Source organism: Lagopus leucura, unplaced genomic scaffold, assembly GCF_019238085.1.
Source record: "Lagopus leucura isolate 7727_CA_CO unplaced genomic scaffold, USGS_WTPT01 Super-Scaffold_100008, whole genome shotgun sequence".
Lineage (NCBI taxonomy): Eukaryota > Metazoa > Chordata > Aves > Galliformes > Phasianidae > Lagopus > Lagopus leucura.
The window spans coordinates 6,798,956-6,818,639 of NW_024962265.1; the positions used below are offsets into that span (position 1 = coordinate 6,798,956).

At 42.8% G+C, this 19,684-nt stretch overlaps 1 protein-coding gene across 2 annotated transcripts in view; it reads right to left on the reverse strand.

Moving 5' to 3' along the window:
• Window positions 1-8,120, reverse strand: part of DMTF1 (cyclin D binding myb like transcription factor 1) — a 27,981-nt gene extending 19,861 nt beyond the window's left edge. The window contains exons 1-6 of one of the 2 annotated variants that reach the window (XM_042872304.1): window positions 8,003-8,120; window positions 3,729-3,870; window positions 3,069-3,185; window positions 2,439-2,558; window positions 1,514-1,608; window positions 641-755 (exon numbers count right to left, since the gene is read on the reverse strand). In XM_042872304.1, the coding sequence (XP_042728238.1) occupies window positions 641-755; window positions 1,514-1,608; window positions 2,439-2,558; window positions 3,069-3,177 (439 nt within the window). In that variant the 5' untranslated portion in view covers window positions 3,178-3,185; window positions 3,729-3,870; window positions 8,003-8,120. The remainder of the gene's footprint in view (window positions 1-640; window positions 756-1,513; window positions 1,609-2,438; window positions 2,559-3,068; window positions 3,186-3,728; window positions 3,871-8,002) is intronic. The other variant, XM_042872303.1, reaches the window with a different exon arrangement.
• Between the last annotated feature and the right edge of the window lie 11,564 nt (window positions 8,121-19,684).

Here is a 19,684-nt window from a genome sequence, read left to right on the forward strand (position 1 = left end):
GAGAGGTTTTTTTCTGCAAAGCAGTAAGGTCAGGATAAGACAAACAGTGGAAAGACTGAGGAATTTGGAGAGGTGTATTCATCCGACATGATATAAGTTGCTTAGGCAACAACAAAAAAAAGAATCAACATCAAAACTCTGAAGCTCAGCAACTGCTGAACTGCTACATGCATTTGGAAAGGGAAGAATATTGTCAGCTGGTAGTTTTAGGAGTAGCAGTGTTTATTTCAGAATCAATCTGTGCACAAGTTCAGAAACTCATTTTTTCACAAGTACCTACCCTGTGACTGGTGCTTCTCATCTCCCAACCAAGCAAATGGAGCCAACACACAGCCACGTGCCCCATCTGTGCTGAGACACATTACCCACAGCAGTTCTCTACACGGCCACTAGAAGCACTTTGATCACTTCAAGGATAGCCTCTCTTCCCTTCCAAGTGTATCTGGAGTCCCAGCTTTCTTGCATACAAAGTGTAAGAGAGATGGTGAAGACTTAATGCATTACATTTCTCTGCAGTTTTAGAACTGGTCTTCTCAAGTATCTACACTAAAAAACCCAGAGATTACTTTATGCAACCTGCAAAATGTTCTCAAGGGCATTTGAACAGCTTACATTCCCATAGAGAATTTAAGTGCCCTACCTTTATTTGTCAGGGAATCCTTATCCTCTTTGGTTGTGAACCAGGCTTGACTAACAGCTGACACTTCTTCATTGCCCATTGGAGAGATTTCATCCAGCTGTTCATTCTGAAGAATCTTGAAAAGACAAGAACGAAATGGCATGAAATCTTCCATTCTTTCTATCACTTCCCATCTAACATGGAGGCATAACTTGAAGGAAAAGGAAACCATCACATCTAGTTACCCTGTTGAATGCTCAGAAAGTACCAGATATAGCACTAAAAGTAAATTCACTTCTTGAAAGACGTAAACTAAGATTTAGCATCTTAATGGACAAATGCTGTGGGAATTAAGTATACAGCAGTCTTCATACTGTTTAAATTATAGTGAATAGAAAGAGTATCATGGGCTTTGGTGGAAAGAGGACTGTAACCAAGTTCTCCAATATAGACTTTTTAAACATGGTACACTCACAACGAAAACAGAGCATGACCAATAGGACTGGTGTCAAACCTGCTTAACTCTTCATAAAGTTAAATTTATAACTAAAAAAAAAAACCAACAAAACAGCAGAAATAACAGATAATCTTGTCTTACTTCTGTGTTGATTACTACAGAGCAAATAATTAGCCATGCAGGTTTACATCTATCACTGTTTACTGTAGTGCTTTTAAGGAGGGCAGTCATACGTGAATAACCTCTTACATACATAAAATGATCCAACTGCACTGTTACGTAATGTTTACAAGCAAGGCCTGCTCTCAAATGCATCAGTTTCATACTAAAAGTAACCTTATTCATCTAGTAAGACTTTTCTGCTTGTTGTTTCCATTTTCATTTCCATTTCTGTAACGATATACACAAAACAGGTCAATTCTGAAGTTTTACTCTACCTGAATCTGAGTAACAGTTCCTTCGTTAATCTCATCTTCAGCTACCTCAGCAGTAGCAGTCATGGTCACCTCAAAGCTCTGATCATTTTCTGAAACTTCAGAATAGGAAAGTCAGTCATATACCTTACTTCTGTAACCTTTTTATGCATGCTATATGGGTCTGACCAATTCCCACCTTAATTATGAAAAATTTTAAAGAGGCCTTACTTGGTATTTAATTGTTGATCGCAATGATTATCAACTCTTTCTGTTCATAAAACTTAAATATGGGCACAGAAACCTTCAGCTTTTCACATGAATACAACCAAAAAACTAATTGGAAACATGTAAATACAACATTTATTGTATTAATGCTTCCTTTCCTGCCCTATCTTCAGGATTCTCCAATTACTCAGAGACACCATTCAAACTTTTTGGTAGCATTCTTATCCTGGCACTTAAACAATACATTTGTAACTGCAGTCCTCCATCTATAAGGCAGATTTTTCTTGCCAGTATCACAGAATCATAGAATCACAGAATGGCCTGGGTTGAAAAGGACCACAATGATCATCCAACCCCCTGCTATGTGCAGGGTCGCCAACCAGCAGACCAGGCTGCCCAGAGCCACATCCAGCCTGGCCTTGAATGCCTCCAGGGATGGAGCATCCACAGCCTCCTTGGGCAACCTGTGCCAGTGTGTCACCACCCTCTGTGTGAAAAACTTCCTCCTAATATCTAACCTAAACCTCCCGTCTCAGCTTAAAACCATTCCCCATTCTACTGTAGATAAAAGTTGCTGCAAAACATCCAAGACTCTAAGAGGCAAAAAATATAAACATGTATTAACAGAATTTGTAAACTGGACACAAGATACTCAGCTTACAATACAAAGAGTTAACTTTCTTACCAACAGAAACAACTGCTTCAACTTAAAACAACTTACTTGGAACTGCAACAACAGAAATGCAGGGAGCTGAGTCATCAAGGCTCTGGTCATCCTCTGACAAGCAAAGCCTTTTGTGGGGAGGTTCGGCGCTGTCTTCAGAGTTTACTTCATCAGTTTCTAGCAACAAAAACATACATGGGACCCTTTATGTCTGCAAAGTGAAGGTCTTGAGAAAAACTGGACAATAACCAAATCCAAAAGCAGAAGCAATTGTGAGAGGTTGGATGAGATGTTTATTACTGCCCAGGACCTTAACATCAGTTAGGGTAGTAACAGTTCACATACATATTCCATAGTTTTCTTCATAAATTCCACAGATCATTATCCTTCAAATCTCTGTTGTAGAACAAAACACTTAAGCCCATGGAACTCTGTGTGTGTGCTCAGTTCAAAGAACACATTTCCACTAAAATAAATGAGAGCAGCTATAGCCTTGTCAGGCACGTACCTACAAAATTTTGGGGTTTACGCTTTGTATGACACTTTATCCTTCTTCAAACTGAAACAGAATTAATCTCAGCACGATAAGCAGAATCCCAATAGCTTGTCTAATTTGGAGGCAGGCAAGAATCATAGAAAGATCAATGAAAAAAAGAAGAAATAATACCGTGCAATACAATTCAATACCGTTTTGAGGGCAATGAAGTATGAGGTTTCCTTCAGTGTCCTGAGTCAGAGTCACGGAGTTCACTGTTTCTACTGTCACTGTGTCAGACTCTTCTTCAACTGTGCTCATACTCAAACCTGAAAGATCAACGCACACGTTAGTTTCCTTCAGACTGCCACCTTGCCCATAATGCTGCTGCCTTTTTCTCAAACAGCCCATCAAAACCCAACACAGAATGACAAATCTCCATCTACTTTGTTGTTCTTTTTATTTTTGGAATAGAAACCTAAGCTGTTGCTTTTCAGCATCTTTTTATATATGCCCCTTTGTTATTTGTAACATTTATCATTTATTAATTTTACTGTTACATAACCTTGTAAAGCCAATCAACACTGAGAAATACTTCTGTACTCACACTGCTCATAGCTGAGCTCTTTATGGAGTGCTAAGGTGCAAAGTTTGATTCTCCTTCCACGCATACAAATAACTGCTAGTGCTTCCTCTGCACCAAAGAACAAACATAAGCACCAGAAAATCTGGCTGTAGATAATCACCAGCATGAAAGATCACAGAAGTATTGTAGTATTTTCTTAGAAGGACAAAGCCATGGCAGGCTAGTTGTGATGTTTGCTGCGTGGCCAAAGCACTGACTGTTAAGAAGCAGAAGAGGAAACCTTAACTTTAAAAGGTGAAGAACTCATGCTTCTGTAACCTTCTGCCATTCTGCCAAGAGTGGTTCATCCAATCAGCAGGTGCAGGCTCTCCAAGAAACAGAATCATGTTCTGTGTTTGATGCTCCATGTTTAGCATATGTCAACTTCCCTGAATAACACATGTAATTGGGCCTTGGTGAAAAGGGAGGAAGAGCCAAATTCTTCACTTAAGTGAAAAAAATCCAAATCAGCTTAAATAGATCAGCTGGAACCTCACAAAAAAACTCACTGTATAGAACATGAAGTCAAAGCCAAGTGGGTCTGTTGGACACTATTTTTTTATTGATTTAAATGCACAAATACAAGGTAAACTACTGGACACCAGCACTCATCTACAAGACAAGTGAACAGAAAACAGCCTGCAAATCTCCATGCTTCACAATAATCACTGGCTTCCAGCTGAGTAACAATAGAACTAGCACATATGCTGGAAACCCATCCAGTATGATATAGGAGGGGACCACCTGAAGCTTATGGGGTGTGCAGTGGAGAAAGCACAACACTGCTGCTGGTGACAGAGCCCTCATGTGGCTGCTTTGACCTCCAGGTTTGCCATTTCTTGCAGGTTGACAGCCGAGGCCATGCGAGATAATGCTGAACCACCAGAGAGACCTTCTGGGATGGGCCATGCAAATTCCTTTTGATTTGTACACCTGCACCACACATCCGCTAATGAAAGAGTCAGCAACAAAGTTAATGACAGCCAATTGTTTTTAAATAAGCGAGACTGTAACAAGCAGTCCCTTCATTTCCAGAAGTCACCTTATTTTCAGAACATCACTGAGAATACGTGAATACCATTTTGAAAACGCACTGCTTTCTATGTAAAAGAAGCTCTTTTACTGCAAATGTGTGGCCCAGGATGTTTCTTCGTCCTGGATTCCACTGCTTTCTTTAGACATACAAATCTATTATTAATTTTATGCTCTGGAAGAGGGCGTTAGCTTGTGGGGAAAGGGAACAGTGCTGAACACACGTGCATTAACAGTGCGGAAGGATATAATGAAATGCAGTGAAGACTGAAGATTCTTCTATTTCTAAGATAGCAGTTGAGAAATAAATGCAAATTTAATAAGCACCTTATAGTGCCTTGATAGATTGTTGGGTGTGCTTACCAAAGCTAACTTTACACAGTTCCTGACAACTTTAAATAGGTTTCAGCGCACAACTAAAGAGACATGAGAATATTTTGCCCACAAGAATCCTTTAATATAGAACACCAATGTTGATTTACACTACATAATACAGCAGTTCTTATCCGCTTTAAAAAACAAACAGCAGATCTAGGCAGAAAATAACAAAGTTTATTTTATATAATTGTATATATATCTTAATACATAATTTCTGCAATTCTTAATCATTTTCATCAGGCAGATGGGCTCAATTGTTCTGTGGGCTACGAAAATTAACTGCTTGTAAGAAACAATATTCTTCCATGCAGACAAGGTTCTGTCGCGATGCCTTGCTATTAACCAAACCTTATCTCTTCTGTGAACTGATGGGTATCTTTTAACATTTCAAAAAGCAATTGCATAAAAGGTTGTGCTCTTTACATCAGGCAAAAAGTATATTTCACTGAACTCCGAATGAAGCAAGAATTAAAGCACACTAAAGGAGGCTTCCAGCTTCTGAAGTGAGCGTTCCCACTGGTACAAAGGATGCGCTGGGATTTCAATGCATTCACTCAAGAGTGACACAATGGAAACAATGTCATTCCAGAACACCACACATCTTCTATTTAATAAAACCTGAATGTTTACTGTATTCCATAGCACAGCTTTTGTAAGGTCAACACTTCTGGTGCACAATCAGGAAATGTTGCTGTTTGACTAGAGCCAGTTCTCTTACGCTATTATGTGATGAAAAAAATAAATAATAATAATAAAACCCACAAAACTTTCTTCCCACACTGCATGGATTCCACTCTAATCTAAATCGAAGTCAAAGAGGAACTGACTTCAACAGCTGCAGCAAGAACCTAAGAAGGGGACCAAACTGCACAGATATCAAACACAAGGACCCAGAGACTGGAGTTCAACATACACAAAGATTTATTAAACTGTATCAACATGAGATTGCAGTCCTGCAAGAACAATTGAGTTCTACTCATTTGTGGTAACTAAGGAAGCAGGCCTTCACAAAAATGGGAATATGCTGTAGTCAATGGGACAAACTGTTCTCATTTACATCGATGCACACTGATTTACATTTGGCAGAACTCCATGAGTGCTAGCCTATCCATTGATATTTTCATAAAAAGCACTGAGCATGATTAAATGTCAAAAACACACAAAGTGAAGTTAGCACTGTTTCAAAAGGGAAGACAAAACAAAACAAGACAGTGCCTCCCCTTCTCAATAACAGGAAACAGCCCTGAGGCACAAATATGTGTATGGATAAGAATCTTCCTAAGACTGAGGTGTACTAAAAGAATTTCTTTTCTTTCATGTAAATCCAGTTTCATTTGAAGCATTAAGCAATCAACTTTTTCACCATTACAAAGAGGCAGGAATTTAGGATAACAATCAAATTTTGGATGCTAATTGTAGAAGGCATGAGATAAAACCACAGCTCTGCTGCTTTATGTTAGACAGGTGAACAAACACAGCACTAGTTTGCACAAATGGAGGGGCTGTTAGAAATGGTAAGAAACAGTACAGACACGTGGTAAATGTTTCATAAAATCATAGAAAGAAAGGACCTCAAAGCCCACCTAGGTCCAATTCCCTGACGTAGGCTGGTTGCCCCCATCACCATGGAGGTGTTCAAGGAACATCTGGATGTTATGTTGAGGGAAATGGTTTAGTGAGTACTATTGGTGATACGTGGATGGTTGGACTGGATGATCTTGTAGGTCTTTTCCAACCTTGGCATTTCTGTGATTATGTGATTAGACCAGGCAGCTCAGGGACCAATGCCTCCAGGGACAAGGCATACACAGCTTCACCACCCCCCCCTTAATAAAGAACCTCACATCTAATTCACACTTCCCCTCTTTCAGTTTAAAGCTATCCCCATAGAATATATGAAGTTGGAAGGGATCCTTTAAGATTGTGCCCAACAGTTCTATTAAACATCTAGAAAGCAAGCATGGAGTTGCTGCCGCTTCTGAAGTAGAAGCAACCACCTTCTTGCTAAGACATCTTCTATTTTTGCAGCTGGACTTTAACCATGCTATCAAGGAATTAATTGCATCTCTTGCCAGAGCAGCGCTGGCAAACAAAAAGGATTTTTTAGATTACTTTGGTGTATTACTTACAACAGCCAGGTGGATCTAAACTATGGTGAATAAAAGCACACAAATAGCGTGAGCCAAAGACCTGAAGTGTAACACGCTTCACTGTGCCTGAATACACACTCAAGAATACAGACATCTCAAAAGGAAAGGGGGGGGGGGGGGGGAAAAAAAAAAAAAAAAGGAAAAGCTCCTCTGGAATGGACACCGTGGTGTGTAACAGTGATACTGGGAAGCCTGGTCCTGCTCGTGGATGCAAACCCTGATCCTAGCAGAGTAACACATTTCAGAGCCCACTCAAAGCCTCGAGCAACTTCCTCACCTTCGCCGGACAAGAAATAACGAAATGAAGCAGATAAAAGCCACAAGCTTAGGCTCTGGGCAGCCCGGTCTGGTGGCTGGCGACGCTGCACACAGCAGGGGGCTTAGAACTAGACGCTCACCATGGTCCTTTTCAACGCAGGTCATTCTGCGATTCTACGATACCCCAACCATAGCCGAAGAGAGGGGAAACCGGGCGCTTTAAAGGCTTTCCCACAGGCTGTCCTTTATTACAGACGCCGAGATAAAGCGAAAGAAGTTTAACACCAAGCCCCTACCGCCCCCGTTCCCGACCCCCGCGCCATGGGGCTCCCCAGCTTCTCCTCACTTTCGCACCCCCGCCCCCAAACGCCGCCCGGCTTGGCAGAGAAGCGCGGTCCTAACCCCGGGCCCCACCGCCCGCCTCAGCGCCACCGCTCCGGCCGCCGGCGCCGCCATTTGGGCCCGGCCCGCAGCCGCCGCCATTTTCCCGTCCTCTCAGCGGGCGGCGGCGCCGGCTGAGGCCGGTCCGGCCCGACGCGGCCTTGCCCGTGCCGTGCCAGCCGCGGCCAAAGCGCGGGGTCAGAACGTGGCCGTCTCTCTCCTCCCGGCGCCCTCGGCTCGGCCCGCCCCGCGCACCGCCGCCACCTCCCCGCGGCCCGGCCGCTCCCGGCCTTTGGCAGCCCGCAGGCCCCCGCGCGCTTACTTCCTGTTTTGGGTCCGGGCACTTGAGAAACCAGGATGGAGACTCCGAAGTACCAGGATGGAGGCGCCGAGCGGCAGCGAGCGGCGGTGGGGGAGGAGGAGGCGGAGGAGGAGGAGGCGGCGGCGGGGCAAAGCGCAGGCAGCCAGCGAGCCCGCCGGAAGGGCCCGCCGCCCACCCGGCCCCGCTTCCGCCCCACCGCGGCGCCACAAAGCGCACGGCGCGGGGCTAACCGCCGTGGCGGCGCCACAAAGCGCACGGGGCTGCGGAGCGAAAAGCTCTCCGCGTTCGCGGCGCGGCGGGAAGGGCGCCATGGCTCGGCTCTGCGCGCCGCAGGAGGAACGCCTCCTGCTCCTCTGCTCTTTCCATCCACACTGCTTTTATTTCCTTTTTGCCTCATTACCTGAGAAAAAATATATGTATCGTCAAAAAACGAGTTTTAAAATTGAATAGAGGCACCTAGGAGTGTATGGCTCGTGGTGTCACCTCGCGAGCCAGGTACGTGGAGGTGGCCATTGGTAAATAGAGGTTGCCGAGAAAAGGCACTCAGGGATGTGGGTTAGTGGGCATGGTGATGTGTTCGTGGTAGGACTAGTGGTGGTATTTCCCGACCTTAATGATTCTATGATTGCATGCGAGTGAAAGGTGTCTCCTGTCTGTATTTTCCATGAAATCAACTCATTCCATTTCAGCGCAAAGCCTCTTTTTGGTTGCTTTGTCTTACTGCATCCTTTACCAGACCTTCTCAGAAGCTTTAAAACGTGCCCATGCCATTGACAAATTGCTGTTGTGCATGCCTTTCTCAGCGTGATCCCGAAGATCACCTTTGGGTCATCCCAAATAATCTGTCTTTTTTTTAATCATAAATCCAACTTTGCTAGCAATACTTTTATAGTAGGTCCAGCAGTAGTTCTCAAGGCCAAATCAAATATTTTAGGAATATTTCAGTGAAAATGCTAAGAGTGATTTTAATTGCTCAAGGTTTCATCTGCTGTGAGAAGGCATTACTAGATATTTATAGTACAGGATATCCTGAGTTGGAAGGGACCCATAAGGATAATTGGGTCCAATTCCTGACTCCAATCAGCAACACTCCATAATCAGACCATGTGTCTGAGAGCTTTGTCCAAATGCTTCTTGAATTCTGGCAAGCTCACTGCCATGACCACTGCTGTGGAAAGACTGCTCCAGTGCTTGAACACCCTCCGGTGAAGAAGCTTTTCCTGATGTCTACCCTGAACCTTCTCTGTTTGAGCTCCTTGCCATTCCCTCCAGTTCTATCATTGGTCACTAGAAAGGGGAGATCAGCTTCTTCCCCTCTGCTCCTCCACGTGAAGAAGCCATAGACTGTTGAAATTTTCCCTCAGTCTCCTCCAGGTTGAACAAACCAAGGGACTTAACAGCTGTACCTCGTATGTCTTCCTCTCTAGACCCTTCACCATCTTTGTAGCTCTTTGTTAGTGCAGTGCTGTGGGGACAAAACAGTGGGGAGACATCATTGGAAATCCCACCCAGATTTAACCACACTGGGAGCCTCTAAAAATCACAACCTGTGCTATCAGGAGGGATGCAGTTTTCCTTGACATCTGGTGGCCCTTCATACTTTGAAACCTCAAAGTCATGAAGGTGCCTACCTGGAACTGTTGAGCATGACCAGGGAAACTGCACACTTCTGAACCAGCAGTGGGAGGGAGGCTAGGCTGGAGAGAGACCTCATCTAGTCTAGGATATCTCAGTGTCCGTGGTTCAGCAACTGCATCTTGCCCATCAGGTTTGAATTCACTGTGTGTGTCCTGAACATGCTACAGCTTCACGATCCAGGGGTGAATAGGGTCCTCTCTGCACTTTTTTTTCTGTAGAAGAGAACACATTAAAATGTAGTCATAAAGAAAAGCTGGAGGCTTTCATCTGTAAAACCAGGTTTTGTATTTGGTTCATGGAAGCAGAGGGGTGAGAACGGAATTTTAATAGTGACACAGGAAAGGATAGGGCGGAGATGTTGCCCATAGAATTATGGTGGTGAAAGATGGGGAAGAAATGTATGGCTGGGACAAGAAGGTAACTGGAGTAAATTGCTGAAAGCTGTTCAGAATGTACAGAAAGCAATAATGTTGACATTTCTTATACCTCATTCTTCATCAAGTGAGAAGTTCTATGAAGACCTCATATAGTAAGCAGCAAACACGAAGACTCTGCATACCAGGCTTCTTATTCTGTGTTATCACCTGAATAAAATGCAGTCTTTATCGTATGTATCTAAATGTACCTTGTAGAAAACAATATTTTAACAGAAAAATCTTCGGCTGCTTTTATGTAGTGATGTTTTTCTGCGATGTGTTGTTGTGAGATGTGATGATGATAAACATTGCTGTCAGGCCACACTGAAGTGCTTAGTGGGCTGAGGAATGAATGGTATAAACCATATTCAGAAACATTTACTTTATAATGAGTTCGATGCAGACCTATGTGGAAGAAACAATGGCTTCAGTTCTCTGTTGTTTCATGAACAGGATGAAATCTCTGTAACAGGCTCTTATTCTGTGAAACAAATGAGATTTGTGCATCCTGATTTGTTTTGTGCTAAAGAAACAATTATAAGTATACATACTTACTTAAGTTGATGAAAGAATCAAACATAGACTTTGCTATGGACCTCACAATTTCTTTTTTAAGCAGCAGTTATTTTTTTGAAACCACTCGTACTGTTATTTACTTTCATAAGGCCAATTTTCCTGGTGGCCACCAGGTGTCTCTACTGCAAGGTGCTCTGGACCCACCGGTTGCATACAAGAGACACAACCTTCCTCCCTTTGCTGTGCTGAAATTAAAACTAAATTGGCATTACTCTGCAGGTACAGTCCTCTCACTCCTCATTAGGGAAGAAGTGAGGCTGTAGCCATGCTAGGATAATATAATTATGTTGGCTAAGATATGCATACGTTGCTTAATGTCTTTTGCCTCGTGGTTTAGGGAGAACAGCATCTCAACATAGACGATGTGCAAGCTGAGGGCTTGGAGGGAATAAAGGCTCCTGGGACAGTTGCAGATGGGGTAGCGGAGATGAGCTGACATAAGGATCACCCTAATGCCATGTCAGAACAATTAGCAGAGGTGATGGAGATATTTTGTGCGGCTCTTTATTTCTTCCTTTCTCATGTTGGCTGTCTGGGATCAGCATGCCTGAAACCTAGTTAAATTGATTTAAACATTGAACTCCCACACATGCAAGTAAGCAAACCAGCCTGCACCCCTGTCTGGGAAGTTATTTTATCTCCTAACTTCAGTTTCCCAGGGATATCTGGAGTACATTTGTTCTGAGATGAATGGCCACCTCCTGCTCAGCTCCACTGAGATCCACTTTCAGAAGGAGGTTTTGCTCCTTCTCTTCGGTTCTGAGAGCACCAACATCCTGGTAGGTTACTACTGCAGAATTCATCTGTAGACAGATATGGGACAATCCCCTTCAAAGCACTTCAGTGCTGTGGGAAAAATGATCTCAAATTTTGGGAATTTTTTGCTTAGTTTAATTAATTAGAGACCATTTAAGACCAACTTCTGATTACTGATTTGGATATCAGAAAGGAACATTGACAGTCAAAAAAGCACTTGAAGACATTCCCACCTTCTTCTGCAGGCTCAGTTCCCCTTAGCCACCCTATGGGTTACACTCAGGTTGTCCCAGTTCCTTTGGTAAGGTAAAAATGCCAGTTGTGCCTCCTGCTTCTGAAGCAACAAGGTTTTCCATTCTCTATGATGCAGAAAGGATTGGGATCCCAGGTGTTTTGACTTGTACAAGTTCACATTGCACATTCAATAATTAAATGCAGAATGAACTGCTCATTTAAGTGGCCTGGTTCTGTCCATGGAGGTCTTCAGTTGCACACCTCTGTGCTGACAGTAGGACTTTCAGTGCTTACAGAGTAATGAACCTTACGTTCCACATTCGTTGGCACACTACATATGCCTTGTTTTAATGAAGCCTATTGTGCTGATAACTACTTTTTGGCTGTAGTTTCATGGAAACATGCCGGCAAAAATCATACCTTTTCCCCAGCTTCCTGCAATCCACAGTTTCAGATGAGCCTTATTTGGCTGCATGTGTTTGTGTTTTGTGTCGTGTCTGCTTAGTGCAAGACATTCCCACTGGCACTTTGAACTTGTAGAGCAAAGCCACAAATTTAAACCACCAAACATCCACCACTGTTCTCGGTGGCTATGACAGGCATCAGGAGTGCTGAGCAGTGGCTTAGGATTCATATTCCAAAAATGCATCTTTGTGTCAGTCATAATAATTTTGCTCTGGGAAAAAGGCAAGTCCACAGAGAAGATCTAGGCTATTTCACAGAATTGTAGAATCAGAATCTGTGGCTGAGGAGAGAAGGGATCACTTGGGATCATTTAGTCCAACCCTCCTGCTTCAAACAGGGTCACCTACACCACACTGCCCAGGTTCACCTCCAGGTGGAAAACAGCCTGGCCCCATCCTGTTGATCCCTTTAAGATACTTGTATGCATCAGTAAGATCCCCTCTTGGTCTTCTCCAGGCTAAACAGGCCTCTCTCAGCCTTTTTTTTTGTCAAAGAGTTGCCCCAACCCCTTAGTCATCTTTTCAGCCCTTTGTTGGACTCGCTCAAGGAGCTCAAGTCTTTCTTGTAATGGGGAGCCCAGAACTGCACAGAGTCCTCTAAATGTGGCTACAGCAAATCTGGGTAGAGGGGAGGATGGGCTCCCTCAATCTACTGGTAACACTCTTTCTAATGCAGTCTAATCCAGGATACCATTGGCCTTCTTGACCCCAAGGGCACGCTGCTGGCTCACAGCCTGCTGTCCACCAAGTCCTTAACTGCAGGGCTGCTTTCCAGTAGATCATTTTCCACAGATTATCCCGTCTAAGCTTTTGTATGTGGGTTCTTCCATCCTTCCCTGAGGAACTGCATCTTGCTTTCACAGACATGGAGATGTAACTCCTGAGGGCAGGGAATTTTTGTGTGGAGGTGGAAGCTGGCACAAGCTGGAGGGAAAATACAGCTCTCCTCACTGTAGCATCCAGCAGTCTGCCTCCTGTTTGTGTATGAGATTAGTCATATTTACATGGATTTCACTCTGTATATATGTGTATATAATTATGTGTGAGTTTAGGAAATATGTTCATTACTTATTTACAAAAAAAATGTATTTATGTACACATAAAGAATCTACTATTTCTAAAACACTTGATCATCTATCATGAACTACATGATCCTTGGGGTCCCTTCCAACCCGGGTGATTCTGTGATTCTGTGATTCTGTGATCTATATGCTCAGAATTTGTTAAGAGCTGGCTGTTGTGGATTGCTGAGGCTCTGAAGAGACGCCATGAAAGAAAGAGATCGCAGAGAAAGAGTAATGGAGCATGACATGAACTTGCATGGCTTCTCCACTGCAGAGTGAACGTGTTTCTGTAGGATGGGTGCATGAGGAGAAGAGGAGAAAGAATGAGGCTTCACAGAATTGCTGGTGAAATTGATGGTAGAGAAAAGGACAGAGCAGATGGGAGGAGCAGATGGATCCCAGTTGGGAAGCGGCTTACTGTGTGACACCGGCATCAGAGGTGCTGATTGCAGGAGGAGACAAGGCACTGCTTGAGGAGAGAGTGGCAAAATTTAGTTCTTGCTGTAGGAGGAACAGTCCAAAGTGGACAGGCCCTTTCTGCACGGTATCTTACAGAGATGATATGCATGGGCTATGGGTGGGCAAGGGAGCTGCAGCTATGTAGGAAGGGGAGGGACATGAGGACAAGAGCTGGTCCCAGAACCCATGTCAGCTATGAAATTCCAGTAACTGGGGCTGGTATGACACCAATCCTGAGCTCTCTGAGGAGCTGAGAGGAAGAAAATGATGTATTACGTAGTGGAAGAACGTGACCTGTTTTGGAGCTGAAAGTTGATTTAGCTTTCATGTAGGGTCAGCATTTCGGCAGTGTTTGGCAAATCCTGGTTACCATGAAAATACTGACAAATCTCCCGATCCTTTGAAGGGGACAATTTTTTTTTTTTTAAGCAAAATGTACTATTTGTCATGTAATTCTACTCTCTGCAGACAGATGGTGCTGCAATATATCCTAGAACTGGGAAACTGCTTTTTCAGCTCACAGAGGGGGATATCAAGCAGAATCCACTTTATATTTTCATTCTAGTTTGTTCCTAAATTTGCTTTACTCACTACAAAATGAAATTCTTTGCTTCTTTGTTGTTCTGCTTCCTTTGTGTATATTATCAGGTCGGCAAATTTTCTTATAGTTTTGTTGGATTATCACAGAGCTGGCTGGCAGATCTCAATTTCAAACTCAAATCTTTGCACTGGAATAAAAGCTATCCATGTTGTTATTCTCATGATGCAGGATTTTCTTGTATTTAAAAAACCTGCATTTTGGGCCCAAGCAGATCTTGCAGCCTCTCTTTAACAGCAGTTTGGAGCTTCTGTCAGCTTCTTTTGTGTACCAGATATACAACCTAAGCAATCTCTCACAGCACTTCTGCCCCAATTTTTGTTTCCTTTTATCTCTCTTCTTGATGCTGTGGCATGTTACTGATGGGTTGTCTTGCAAAGTACAGTGTGATTAAAGATTTCTCTCAATGCTTTATTTCTGGGAAACAACAACAACAACAACAAAACCTTTTTTTTTCTCAAAAAAAGTGCATGTAAGGGGGATTAGTGAAGGGTAGGATCAGTTTGTTCAATTTCTAAATTTGAAGAACTAAAAAGCTGCTGAAAAAGCAGTGATAGATCTAATCTGCTTTCCAGAATCCCCTTGAGGTGTTTAAAGTTTTCATATCTCCTTGGTTTGCTTGAGGTGTCCCCAGCATTCCTGCTCCCATATTCTTGAAGAGTGTCTGAAAACACTGGAGCTGAAGAGTAGGAATGACAAGAAGAAAGAAAGATGCTATTCTAACAACCAGTGCACCTGGAAGGTAAATGAACTTCTGTCATTCGTTTCAAGTGTATCTGGTAAGACTTTAATGTGAAAACCCTTTTTTTAGTGTGCTGGATGTGAGAGCTCTGTTTTTTCCTGCCCAGCTAAGCATCAGGCTTCCTACCCTGGGCTTGTCATATGGCTCTGTGTCAGGATACAGAGCAGCTTTCCCTGCTTTTACTGTCTGCCAGAATGCAGCACGACCAAAATGGTCCAGAATAACTTTTTTGTTGTTGTTTTTGTGCTTTTCCCTGGATCTTTTCAGTGATACAAACCTGTGAGCAAAGCCACAGGAGAAGGCTACAGGACATGTGAGCAGAACTGGCTACAAGTGGAGTACTTCAGGAATCTCCTCAGATGATTTTACCACTGAGAAGAACATACCTATGGGCTCGTGCCCCATGCTGAGTAAGAGCTTGGATTGATCCCTGCCAACTTCTGGGAGTGAGACTTTGCCAGCAACTTCTATTAAAAAATACATAAGCACCATTTCTCTTCTCACAATCTTTCCTTTTAACAAGAAACCAGACAAGTAGAGAAGTATTCTGAGGTGATGACCAGGTGGATGAGTTCTTTTAGGTTTCTAACCTTCTCTCTGGATGCTTCAGAGTCAAGCAGAAAAGACAGAAACTGACTTCTCCAGAAGTCCTCCATGCGTCTCCAGGGACACTCTTCCCTCCACTCAGACATTTCAAGAAATGTCTGCATTTACCACAGAAGGACCAAAGGGGAGGCTTCTGAGTAATCTTCAAACACTTCATAAATAACATCAAAAGCATCAGCCCAATCCTGCATGATTCTGAGTTCTCCAGATACATTTATCTTACCAATTGCAACACCAAATGAAGCAAAAAACTACTGAGGAGCCTCAGTGTCCCCAGCGCTAGTGCCCAGTTTCAATGAAGTTCTTATGTTGCTTTTCTTGAGCTTTCTGATGTGTTCAGAGCAAGCCTCAGTGCTCTACAGAATTGTCTTCTGTGCCCATATGCTGATTCACTGATGTCAGAGGGATTGTACCTGGTGCGAGAAGTTCATCTCTTTGAAAATTCATTGAAGATTAGGGTTTGAAACCTGAGCCATAATCAATCTGTCTTTTCCTACTGGAGATGTAAACAAATTGGTGAGAATAATCTTCAGAAGCAATTTACAGGGCAGTGGCTGGGATAACACTATCCATTTCCAGAAGTGTCAGACTGATGTGTTTCTGAACCTTAAACAAGTCTGCACTTCCATGGGACTTAGTAAAATATGCTTCACATTCTAATCTGATTTCCTGGGCTAGAGAAAAAGTGACTAAATGAGCTGGTAATACTACATGGCAGCTGTCAAATGACTTTTTGTCAAGAGAGAAAACGGAAGGACATATATTCTGAACTCCTGCTACTTATGATAGAGGATGAAAGACATAGAAGGGGTTTAAGTTGGAAATAAGATCATGCATCATGCCCTTTGGACAGCATGTAATCTAGCTAATGGCATCAAGTAGCTATATAAATAACTTCATTAAAATGAACTTGTTTTAAATGAGCTAAATAAATCAGACTCGTTTGTCAAAGAGCTGGGATGAAATAATCGGGTTAATTTAAAACTGTGCACTGGGAGTATGATTCCCGAATTTCTTCTGCTGGTGAAACTGCTGTCAGTAGAGTCAGGCACCAGTAGGAGACCTGAGCCCAGCAGGAAAATGGAGAAGGGGCTTCTGCATCTCCCAGGAACCCCTCTCTTGTGTTTGTAACACAGTCTCCAAAGTTCCACGGCTGAAAGTATTTGTTCCAGGGCATTTAAAGGATCATTCAAAGACCACTAGGTCTTTTCCTTTTGGGGTTGATGTAAAGCCACCATGCTCCACTGAAGTTAGTTGAGCTGAACAAATTTAGACCAACTATGTATATGATTCCTGGGACAGCAAATGTGAAAATTGTCCTTTCACATTGCAAGCCATCTGTCTGTCTGCCTGCACACTCTTATTCAAACCTCAGTTCTGAATTGCTTGGATTGTGGAGCAATAGCTGCGTGTACCGTCATCAGACATTGATGTGTGACCAGTTTTCCTTTTTGTTGTGAATGAAAACATGGATCTCACAGAAGATGAGTTTAAAATTAGCATTTACGGACAGCTGCCTTTCAAACAAAGGGCTGAGAAATTGATTCTTCACTTTTATATCTGCCGAGAGCGGAGTTGGGGGCATGGCATGTTGTGCTCTTACGCAACGGATCTGCCCTGCAGTGTCTGTAGCTAACAGCTATGGATTTATCAAATGAGAAACTGGACCATGAATAAAGCTCTCAGCAATAAAAAGCCTTTCAGCTTTTTAATACTTCTCGGTCCCGCCCTTTGGTTTTGCTCCTGCTGTGATCCCTCAGCCCAGGTAAAGGGCTGTGCAAATGACTTCAGGCTATGGGAGAAATTTCTCATTCTCAGGGCTCTGGTTTATCCAGCTTGGTTGCTGATAGCAACCTCTGGGCTGCTTTAGCCCACAGCTTTAAGGATCTGTTCACCAAGGTATGGTGAGTATTCCAACATTTTCATCTCTGTCCTCATCATAGCTTTCCAGCCCATTCTGTACCTGTAGGGAGGTACAGAGCTGCTTTCCTCTGCTTTCCTGTGGAGCACTCTGGCCCTGTAGGATTTGGTTTGTTATTTTAGTTCAGTGATTTACAGTTTTAGAGCTTTTGGACCTCGCTTCATTATCAAGATTTTCCCATTGGCTGAGATTCCCCCTTCCTGCTCTGAGCTACAGGGAGGCCTTCCCCTCTGATAGACATTAACAAACACAGCAGCTAACCTGGGGGCTGACACAGCTGCAGCATTTATGCAAGTCACATTGACATCAAATAGCAGCCATATGCACGGGGCCAGAGGTTATACTTCTGTGGCAAATTTGATGCGACGCGGAATGAAGTGCTAATCCGTTAGTGCTGTCAGCATGCTGTCTGCAGTGGAAATCGGATCATGTCCAAGCAGAAAACTTTGCTTCGACTATGAAAATGGTTTGTGATATTATGAGTTTCATCATTGTGTTTCATCATGTTGATAGCGGCAGTTTCCCTCTGTAGGACTGAAACACATGATTTTATGAGCAGGAAGGAGTGATCCTCAGGGATCTGGATGCATCTGGAAGACCTTCTCATTATGTGCTTATTTTTTCTCGTGCCAGGTGTGTCATATCCTCCCTACTTACAGAGCTGGGTGTATTCCAATGGCACGCGCTCATCAGACAGTCAAAACTGTCAGTTAGCTGATAGAACTACTTGTACTAGTGAAGTGAGCAGGATTTACACTTCAGATATCGTACTAAGTCATATAACTCTCTTGTAAAATCTTTCTAACTGCCTTGAGAAAATGTCAATTAAAATAAAGTACAAAATTCTACTCTCATGAACATATGTTTGCTTTCCTGTATTGTAGCGATGAGTTCTGTACTGTGACCTGCATCCTGGTTCCTGTTATAATTTCTCTTTTCATCTGCTCACTTGTTTTATGGATGACTTTTTTTGTTTTTAAATTACATCTGCAGTGTAATGAAAATTGTTGTGGGTCAAAGGGAAGAGTATATTCTATGGATGGAGTATGACTGCGGCTTTCAGTGCAACTCAGTGTCTAGGAGAAGGATGCAGAGGGTGATGGCAGTGGCCGTTCAGTGACAACAAAGGGTTTAGAGGGGACATTTCAGCCAGGAGCAAAACCTTCTCCTGTATTTCCATCTCCTTTCATTAAATCAAAAATATTTCTGCAACTTGGAAACACAACCTTGTCAAACACTGACAACAAGGTAGAGCTACCAGCAGAAAATGAGTCATTATATCATTAAATTAGCAATCAATTTAACAAACAGTGAAAGGCTGTCTGGCCTATCTTTAACAGGTGGATTTGTTATCTGAGTAAGAAATCCTTTTTTTATCTCTGCAGCTGATGAGGCATGGCAGCAGGGATCAGAAGAATCTATGTTCAGGAAAGAAAGGAATCTCTGCAACAGGACTGACAAGGAGAAAAAGGAATTACAAGATAGCTCAAATGAACAGTAAGCCAGTTAAAATATTCTATCATCAGTTAGTTTGGAAAGAAAGTAGAAAGTAGTCAATGTTAAGGTTGAAATCTCAAGATCCTCTTCTTATATAGAAGAGGATTTTTACTGCAGTGTGGTTGTCATTATAAGCAGAATTAAGCATGTATATTCAGCATCTGCAGAATCTTCACCTATTTCAGCACAGTCCAAATGCGAGAGTAAGGATGTCAGCTCTGAGGTTCCCTAGCATGTAAATATTGCAGTGTATGGTTAACTACGTATCATGGAAGGTTTTGTGAACTTACAAGAGGAGCCTAATGTTTTGGGAGTCAGAGCCATCCATGGTTTTTAGGTAATATTTAAGCACTTAGGACCCTATTCAGAACCACTGATATCCAGGAAGTTAGGGCCAAGTTATTGCAAATCCCTTTTAGACTTTTTTTTTTTTTTTTTTTTTTTTTTGCCTCTCACTGAGGAATATTGCTCATTATATCTTGGACAGCTGTGGCAAGTAGCCTTGAGATTGGAAAGCAGAAAGCATGGCAACTCCTTGGTCTTTTAGCAGAAAAGTCAGTTCTGGTTACATACATGAAAAACCCAGAAAAATATCGAACCTGATTGCAAGGTTACATGAATGCTGTGTGTAACTTCAACCCTTTCAAATATCTTGCAGCACCTCAGCCTTCAAAGGCCTTAAATAAGTATTGCATGTATGTGTGCAGAGAT